This window comes from Alternaria alternata (assembly GCF_001642055.1).
Source record: "Alternaria alternata strain SRC1lrK2f unplaced genomic scaffold CC77scaffold_1, whole genome shotgun sequence".
Lineage (NCBI taxonomy): Eukaryota > Fungi > Ascomycota > Dothideomycetes > Pleosporales > Pleosporaceae > Alternaria > Alternaria alternata.
The window spans coordinates 2303252-2311588 of NW_017306190.1; the positions used below are offsets into that span (position 1 = coordinate 2303252).

General features: G+C 50.4%; 5 protein-coding genes across 5 annotated transcripts; 2 read left to right on the forward strand and 3 right to left on the reverse strand.

The window, feature by feature from the left end:
• Positions 1-115: 115 nt before the first annotated feature.
• CC77DRAFT_1037158 (hypothetical protein) lies at positions 116-1433 on the forward strand. The gene is made up of 3 exons (XM_018527047.1): positions 116-438; positions 492-607; positions 663-1433. The coding sequence occupies exons 1-3, from the start codon at positions 303-305 to the stop codon at positions 1221-1223; spliced, it is 813 nt and encodes a 270-aa protein (XP_018391990.1). The 5' UTR covers positions 116-302; the 3' UTR covers positions 1224-1433.
• Positions 1426-2490, reverse strand: CC77DRAFT_1046207 (hypothetical protein; the record flags this gene model as incomplete). Its single annotated transcript, XM_018527433.1, has 1 exon — positions 1426-2490. One exon carries the CDS (start codon positions 2488-2490, stop codon positions 1426-1428), a length of 1065 nt encoding a protein of 354 aa, XP_018391991.1.
• Positions 2491-2755: 265 nt separating this feature from the next.
• CC77DRAFT_1037159 (Nucleotidyltransferase) lies at positions 2756-4891 on the reverse strand (the record flags this gene model as incomplete). Its single annotated transcript, XM_018527048.1, has 1 exon — positions 2756-4891. One exon carries the CDS (start codon positions 4889-4891, stop codon positions 2756-2758), a length of 2136 nt encoding a protein of 711 aa, XP_018391992.1.
• Positions 4892-5925: 1034 nt separating this feature from the next.
• Positions 5926-6942, forward strand: CC77DRAFT_56845 (hypothetical protein). The gene is made up of 2 exons (XM_018532248.1): positions 5926-6258; positions 6317-6942. The coding sequence occupies exons 1-2, from the start codon at positions 6133-6135 to the stop codon at positions 6665-6667; spliced, it is 477 nt and encodes a 158-aa protein (XP_018391993.1). The 5' UTR covers positions 5926-6132; the 3' UTR covers positions 6668-6942.
• CC77DRAFT_953511 (autophagocytosis protein) lies at positions 6656-8107 on the reverse strand. Its single transcript, XM_018535434.1, has 3 exons — positions 7512-8107; positions 6966-7454; positions 6656-6915 (listed from the first exon to the last, which is right to left on the reverse strand). The coding sequence occupies exons 1-3, from the start codon at positions 8033-8035 to the stop codon at positions 6873-6875; spliced, it is 1056 nt and encodes a 351-aa protein (XP_018391994.1). The 5' UTR covers positions 8036-8107; the 3' UTR covers positions 6656-6872.
• Between the last annotated feature and the right edge of the window lie 230 nt (positions 8108-8337).

Here is an 8337-nt window from a genome sequence, read left to right on the forward strand (position 1 = left end):
TACTCGAATGACATCTCCCCACATGCCATAACCCCCTCCTTTCGAGCGGACAAAATCGTATCCTTCATCCGAATGAGACGTTCGTAATGATATATAGGTTACCATCTAACACAATCACTATTCTATTGAGTCGCATTCCTAGAGTCGTTTCACTCCAGATCTTGAACATTGCGTCATTCAGGGTCTGACTGCATTACGTCTTCTATCTTAGATACCAAGCATCCGGCGCATCCTCACAACAACACTTGTTTTTTTACACTGCTTTTCTCCAGTTGCGCATTCCACCACTCACATAACTCAACATGTCGTCGAAACTAGTACCGTCCGACCCGGCCGCCGTTATGGTGATACGCGATGTCGTTCCACGCGTTATCACCACTCTATCAGTTCCCTTTTGGAGATTCGGTCGCATAAAGATTGGCGGAAGAGGAACAATCGGTATGCCGTACCCGGTCGACATCTCACAAGCACCTACTAATATACGCGAATAGTGCGCCTCGAATCCGGTGCTCTTGCGGTCTTCTCTCCTGTCGCGCTGACCGACGATGTCAAGCAGAAGGTATCCGAGTTGGGCGAAGTGAAGTACATTGCAGCCCTGGATGCAGAGGTAAGCTCTTCAAGCCCTTCAAAGCACCTAGAACTTTCCCTAACAAAGTCAACAGCACCACATCTTCCTTGGTCCCTGGCACAAGGAATACCCTAACGCGCAAGTCATGGGCCCCGACGTCCTCCCCGAAAAGCGTGAAAAGCAAAACGACGAAAAGGTCCCCTTCTCCATCCTCTTTGGCGAGAATAAGCGCGTCGAGTCCATATCACCCGAGTTCGATGCCGAGTTCGACTGGGAGTACGTCCCCTCGCATATCAACAAGGAGCTCGTTTTCCACCACCGTCCTACCCGTACTCTCATTCAGGCAGACCTCATGTTCAACCTGCCTGCTACGGAGCAGTTTAGTAAAACGGGTATTGATGCGAATAGTGGAATTCTGACAAAGATCTTCACGGCCTTGCAGGGCACGAAGGGCGACGCGAAGTGGCAGCAGCGCACCATCTGGTATGGAACTAGTGCAAAGGACAGGACGGGTTTTGCTGCTAGTATGGAGAGGATCAACAAGTGGGGATTCAACAGGATCATTCCTTGTCACGGAGATGTCATGGAGGGAGATGGTAAGGGAATCTTTGAGAAGGTTATGAAGTGGCATCTGGAGGGAAAGAAGAGTACTTGAGTGGGTTGCTAAACAATTTGTGTGGGCGTAAGAGGAGGTGCGGGGTTGAGAGTTGTGTGATGATACCAGGTGCTGTAGGAGTGGTTTTTTGTTTCTACATGTACTATCAGTTTAGCTATTTCCTTCGTCTTTGCTAGCAAGGCGTTATGAGTATTGCAGCAAAAACTATATTTCCAGAGATACCATAATTGATTGCTGTCCCTCACTTGTTCCCTGCCCTATTCGCCATCTCGATGTCTTCTTCGAAGTTCCGCCTCCTCACATATCTTCCATCGTATCCTGCCTTCGTCTTCTCCTCTTTGCCAGTCCAGATCGATGCAATACCAGCCAATGTATACGGATTCTTGTCATACCAGGCTGTCTTTTCTGGAGGTTGAATGACGACCGGTGGCGGCTGAACGAAATCGTGGTTCTCATACGATCCGTCTCCCGGTTGTTCGAATACGATATCCTCACTGTATCCCGGATAACCATACGGTGAATCTTCTGGCTGTATTCTTCCGGCTTCATGTCCGGCGTGCGGATGTAAATGCAGGTGCGGATGAGGTAGATGCGGGTGCGGTAGATGCGGATGTATGACATGATCCACAACCCCCATAATCGCTTCTTTGACCTTATGTCCCTCTTCGTTCGCATCCTTGCACTTTTCCTTCGGATTATCATACCCTCTGCCGCCCTTCTTCTTCCGAGCTCCTTTCTTGAACTTCCCATACTTGGTTATCTTGACCATGTAATACATGATTCCTACTCCCACTCCTATCAATCCAGCGAGAGGTGCACACGTGATAGTCAGGCCGGCTACGTGCAACAAAAAGTCATTCCACCATTCTTTGTTCTTAGTAGTCTTGTATTCCTTGTTGGAGATGTGTACAATGAACCAGGGGATATGATAGACGAGTGACTTTTCGAGAAGCGCAAGGGAGAGACTGGCTTCTACTACGAGGAGGATGGCGGCAGCTATGCGGGACCAGTAAGTTACGACAGGTTTGTTTATGGAAAGGTCTCTGAACTTTTTCCAGGTTTTGTTGAAGTGACTTATGGCGCGCTCGTGAGCATCTTTTGGGGGCGGAAGTTCTGGTTCTTCCTCTTCGTCGTGATCTTTCTCTTGCCCATCTTCCCTCTCTTTTTCTTTTTCTTGGTCTGACTTCTTTGGCTCCTCCTTCTCTTTCTTGATCAGATAGAGAAAGCTTATTGGAACGCGCCATAGTACAAAGAATGGGAGTACAACGATGAACATGACGAGGCTGATAATTATCTGTACAGTCATGACGAATCCCTTGGTAAGTCGGCCGCGCTCGACGGCATAAGGAAGTTTTGTTTCGTCCACGGTTTTTGTGGCCTCCATTGTACTAGTTGGTTGTGCTCGAATGCTGATGTTAGAGTCCTAAACATATTGGCGATTGTGTATTTCGTAGAGACATCTCAGAACGTGGTACACACGTGTGAAGACTCGTGACGAATTTACTAAATCTTCCACTAGTGCAAACTAGTGAAGCAGAAAGACAGCCTTCACGATGCTGTACCGTGTGATGTCAATATGTTACTCTATACTCGGGTGGTATGTATTCCAGGCCCAACCCTTCAAAGACCTTTTTTTCTGCATCTTCTGGTGTTCCATGGACTCCATTGGGCCCTTCCAGCATTATAGCTTCACCGGTACTTCGACTCCGAATACCGCTACTATCAAACTTCCAGCCTTTGGCTGCTTTCGCATATCGCCTGAGATCACGCTGGAATGTTGTACCGCCACTCCATCCCATGACTGCGCAACCTACGGTTCGCCAAGGAGCGACGATAATGTCAACTCGGCGATGAATAGTGGGATTCTTTGCTTTAGGGTTCTCTAGAATATCCTGGTCACGGGTAGGCCACGATGGGTCTTGCCATACAACAAGTGCTTTATCAAGCGTATCAAAGCCAACACCCGCTCCCCTCGCTGATCGAAAAGGCAGCGCATGTTGACCCCGATTGGTGTTTTTCAGGCTCAGTGTGAGGGTATGAGTAATCCACTCAGCTTCTTCCAATGATTCGACGATCTCTTGAACCAATCCTGCTGTACTATCCAAATCTGGGTGCGACACGATCATATCCACATCGCCAGACTCTGTCTTGCCACGTCTGTATCCGCCTACAATCGTCACAGTAATTCGTTCGTCGCGAAGCTTTACTGCGTGCTCACGAACAACTGCGGCGATCTGCTCAACCTCGGAGCGTGGAATCGGCACCAAGAACTCGTCGTAATACTTGACGCCAATCTGCTGCACTCTGTCCAGATCGTTCCAGCCGTACTCGATAATATCATCCAGCTCAGTCCAATGGTTGTTGTGGTAGAAATGCCGTGCGGTCTTCGCTCCAACACCCCAAATATTGTAGAAGGAACGAAGAACCTTCATTGATTTGTCGGTCTCAAAATCTTCTACGGCCTGAATCTTACCCGTGTTCTTCCACTCTACAAAGAGGACAGCAGTCTTCTCATCACAACCAGGTAGTTGTGCAATCTCTCGTGGGTGACTAAGTCTATAGGGATATGTGGCGATGGATGCAACGATGGTCGAGTAAGCACGAACACCAATGTCGTCATCGATTAGGGTTCGAGCAGTTCTAATCTTCTTGAGTTGGTCAAGGAAATCTTCATTGGGTCCGTTGCCAGGTGTAAAGCGCTGACAGGCGTACTTGATGCCCTTCTTCACCCACTCCGGTGGTGGAGGCATATCACTGTCCTCGCCTTCATACTCGCTTGTCGTTTGCTGCAAAAGATGTGCAGCTTGTGAAGCATGGGAGTGACCAACAGGTTGGGAAGAACGGGTAAAAGTCTTACCATCGAAACGTTTAGAGCCATGCTTTCTGAGTTCCTTAGGTTGATAAGTACTTTTCTTCGAGGCCGTAGGCGCATCCAATTTTGCGCGGGCCAAGATGTCCTGCACGGGATGTGGTCGTGTTGCCAAGAGCGTCTGGGACACTGGCGTTGCTTTGGTATGCGCCACAAATATATCTCTGATGGATTTCGTGGTCAACGACTTAGGCCTTTCAAGAACTTTGCCTTTGTATACTAGATTGTCCTGTAGTGGAAGTAGATGACCTGCAGTTACGCAAGCTTCAACCCAGTCAAACTTGACAACCCAAATGACGTCTTCACTTGACGAAGTCTCGAACATTGGTGCAGGATGTGAACCATTGTCGGACTTCGAAGGTGATGGTAACGGTATGTGCTGCTTGTTTGTATTTGGTGCTTCATCCTCAGTTTCGGAGTTGTGACCAGCCTCGTCATCGGTAGTAGAGTCTTGCTCGTCCGCTGGTAGCCGACCTGATGTTTCACCAACTCTTCGTCTCTTGCTGTCGTGATTTTGTGCCTTCACGAGACTTGCTGGCCGTTTGGGTGTGACGAGTTCCTCGACTACCAGCTTTCGAGACCTTAATTCGAACTCAGCTCTTTTCTTGGTACCCACCTTCCCGATGAAGACTTTCGCCCTTGAGATATCGGTGATAAGCGGTGCGTCGTACTGGCGCAACGTTTCTTTGAGTTTTCTCACTTCATCGTCCTTCAAATGCGCAGTAAATATAGCGATTGGTGGGAGTCTGCTGAGATCTAGGGCCTGTGCGGATATTGTGGATGCTGGTGACTGTGATCCTGGGAGTATTATCTGGTGTGATTGATCCTCATCGTCCATATCGGGTAATTTGATGCTGCGCCGATAGCTCCAAGCAAGGGTGGTCAAGACGTGTCCAAGAAGCCAGTCCTGTGTCTTCGACTGTCTTGTTTGGATGTCCAGTTGATCATCGTTAAGAGGTCCAGATATGTATGCGGTAACATGTGATGTTCAAATGTGTATTATCCAGGTGAGTATGAAGTTATTCCCAATGTCGCGCAACGCTGATGACGTCGGCGTGATGGAGAGGCTGGGAGTGTTTGCTTTGTTTGACCCCGATTGTTCTTCCAAGTCCGTGCACGTTTTAGTGCTGCGCTAACATTAGCGCCCGCGTTGACGCGCAATCCACCTGTGACATCTGTTTCAACCAAGTCCAGTCCAACGTCTTCCAGGCTAAATCTCCGGAATCCTTCAGCTCAACCGCCCGGCGTATTCTGTAACAGAACTCACATCCGCACACTTTGGCATGACGATGGCGTACCAGGAATCATGCAAGTTGAAACATTGTGCCCAACCGGAGGGGCAGCGATAGAAACGTACTTGTTCAGATCTCGGGTGAAGAAACATCAGCCGAATGGTTCTGGCGTTGGTTGGCTCTGGTCTGAAGACGTTGATGCACGCCTGGCTCCCCTCAACGGATCCATGGATGTCATGTCATGACCTTCCTTCCAACCATATTGGGCAGGTCGTCCACGCGTTTGTCGCCACCCCTGCCTTTGACAGTGTCGAGAACAAGCAAAAGTTGGTTGAACCTACACTGGCGTCTTCAGTACGCGGTCTAAACCCTGACTTTCTGCCCCAACATCACGGGCTAAAGATTGCGCGAACACCTCCTCCTTGCCGCTGATCGTTTCCCTTTGGTGCGCGGACCGCCGTTTCGGAATAATTGACAGGGCGACGTAACCTCTGAAGACGTCTGACCTGCCGGTTGGCGGATATATAGTAAGCTTGTATGGCTAAGATGCGGGTGATGATGCATTTCAGACGAACCGGTCTTCGTTCGCTACTACCCCGGCCGTTCCTGCAGCGGATATAGATGTGGATATTCCTTTGCGTCGCCACTCATTAACGTGCCTTATCTTCTTGCTACATACTTACGCGTGTGCTTGTCCTTCCTTTCTTCATTCATTTTTCGCTACTTTCGAGAAGAGCGCTGGTACCTAGTAGCTAGACTACACCGATTCAGCTTTGACAGCTACACATTTCGATCCGACCGAGCACCTTTACGTCAGTCCGGACTTCGTTCCTTTACCACTTCAAAAATGCGCTCCTTCATTGTTATGGCCATCGTGGCACTGTTCGCTCTTGCTTCCGCCATGCCAATTTCACCATCAGCACCACGTCTTCAGAAACGGGCTGAGCAATTCCGGCTGCAAGGACTAAGGGAGGTACGTCAAAAAGCCATACGTCAGCTGTTGCAAAGATTGCGGTAACTAACCGTCGTAGTTTGAGATCGCCGAGAAGCTATCATCCTCTGCATCATCTGAAGTCGACCCATGGCGCGTTCGATTGAACAACAAATTCCACGCTCTCTTCGATCCCACATCAACAGACGATGAGGAAGACGCCTTTGTTGACGAGTCTGAAGACTTCTCTGGCGACGTAGCACCAGGATCCTTGGAATCACCGCAAACTCTTCCCAAGGCTTCAGAGGAAGACAGCTTCTTTGACAAGCTATGTGCAATGTTCCACCGAGCGGAAAGCAGCTTCGGATACGAAGGCAAGGAGCTTGAGATGCGTCGGCCTGAGGGCATCAGGGACTGGAAGCGATCATATGGAGGGTTCCGACGACGATAGAGTTCAATATAAATGTTGTTTCGTGTTCTACCTAATGCCATAACTACAGCCAAATAAGTTCAAGGGGATGGTATATTCCTGGATGAATCATAGTGATGGCGAAGACTGCTGCCTACCCGCCCTAGGTATGTCTACGCCCGCTGAGTAAAGTAATTGCCCAATGACGATGCCGCCAACGCCTCGTACCCAAAATATATGTCGACAATCAGACACCCATTGTGAAATCGTGCTCTATACCTGGCGTTACACTATGAGATTGTTAGCTGATATGCCCTACGTCGGGGCGAGTTGTGCTTACCTAGCCATGAACTTCAAGAAGACAACAAGATACTGATCCACGCGGATGGCTACCTCGTCGTCACCGCCCTCACTAAGTACCTCCCAGTCATCCTTGGCCTCATCGCCGTCCTTGTTCTTGGCTTGCTCAGTAAGCTTCAGCAACCGTGTGTCATCCACAAGTGCTTCCATGCCACTGTCAAGTTTGCTGACATCTTTGCCGGCCTTAAGCTTGGCAAGCCGCAGCTTCAGGGCGGCATCGGCGCGGTCGAGCAGCACCTTCATGACGGATGCATGTTTGCAAGGATGTACTGACGCAGTCTTGAGAGTGTTGTCGAAGAATGGGAAGTCCTCGATTGTGACAGTCTTATCCTTGTAGTCTCCCACGATGTCCTCCATCATCTCCATGGGTTTGAGCGGGACAGATGTGGAGCCGTAGCCGGAGAGATATAGTCGCGGTGTTCGGTAGTGGGCGGAGTATGTGATGTAGAGGGTGTACGTTCGGAGGGGCCTAGTGGACGTCAGCCTGTCCCCTGCTGGCTGGCAGAGCGAGGACGGATAAACTTACGCCTTTGTGTTTGAGTCGCCCTGTGGATCTCTTATGATGGCTTCTTCGTCGTCTTCAATATCCTCCATGTCGGGTATCTCGTCCTCCTCCTCTGCTGCGCCTAGGTTGCCGCTCTCGTCAACCGTCCGAACATCGCGCACCTTGGCCTCCTGACTAGCCGCCATGCCCCCGGTCCTTAGCCAGCCGTCGTCGTCGGTCGCGCCTTCTCCAGCAGTGAAGCCATCCCGTACTATTGTCTCGTCCTGACCGGCCTCACCCGCGAAGTTGTCATCGAGCCGTCGGTGGCAGGGTACGCCGCGCGTAACTAAGAACTGCTTTCCTTCAGGCAGGTACGATACGCGCTTCGCCGGCGATGTTGCATCTGCCCACTGCCATGAGGGAAACTTGAAGACCAGAAAATCCCCCGCAAGGACAAACTCCTCTGGTGTTATCTGACCCGTCTCGCGGAAGGTCGATGTGTGGCTGATAGCGGCGGTCCGCTCCCGGAACGTGTCGATGTAGGACCTGACAAAGTTGTAGGCCATGTTGGGCTTGGGTTTGATTCGCTTATCGAGTGCAAGTCCGTCTGTGTGAGTGTAGTGATGTTCAGTATTGTGTCTGCTCAAGGTGTTGGAGGGGCGCACGGCAGTGGGGTTGAAGGCTGCGGGACCGATGTCACTGCCTAGCGCCATGGGACCAGCCACACCTCCGCAGCCATCATTCACCTGCCTCGCTTGTCACCCGACAACACCCAACATCGTCATCCTCTGTTTTCCTTTGCGATGACGCTTCATCACGCTTCCCCCTCACATGATCGTAGCGCATTCAAAAATCGAATCTGTCACGG

What these genes read in the sequence shown, in the direction of transcription:
- CC77DRAFT_1037158 (XM_018527047.1), top strand. Translation starts at nt 303, where the DNA reads ATGTCGTCGAAACTAGTACCGTCCGACCCGGCCGCCGTTATGGTGATA. An exon ending in TGGCGGAAGAGGAACAATCG is followed by an intron (nt 439 to 491) that starts GTATGCCGTACC and finishes ATACGCGAATAG; the next exon opens with TGCGCCTCGAATCCGGTGCT. An exon ending in TTGCAGCCCTGGATGCAGAG is followed by an intron (nt 608 to 662) that starts GTAAGCTCTTCA and finishes CAAAGTCAACAG; the next exon opens with CACCACATCTTCCTTGGTCC.
- CC77DRAFT_953511 (XM_018535434.1), bottom strand. Translation starts at nt 8,035, where the DNA reads ATGGCCTACAACTTTGTCAGGTCCTACATCGACACGTTCCGGGAGCGG. An exon ending in GGCGACTCAAACACAAAGGC is followed by an intron (nt 7,455 to 7,511) that starts GTAAGTTTATCC and finishes GACGTCCACTAG; the next exon opens with GCCCCTCCGAACGTACACCC. An exon ending in TTCTTGAAGTTCATGGCTAG is followed by an intron (nt 6,916 to 6,965) that starts GTAAGCACAACT and finishes ACAATCTCATAG; the next exon opens with TGTAACGCCAGGTATAGAGC.
- CC77DRAFT_56845 (XM_018532248.1), top strand. Translation starts at nt 6,133, where the DNA reads ATGCGCTCCTTCATTGTTATGGCCATCGTGGCACTGTTCGCTCTTGCT. An exon ending in GGCTGCAAGGACTAAGGGAG is followed by an intron (nt 6,259 to 6,316) that starts GTACGTCAAAAA and finishes TAACCGTCGTAG; the next exon opens with TTTGAGATCGCCGAGAAGCT.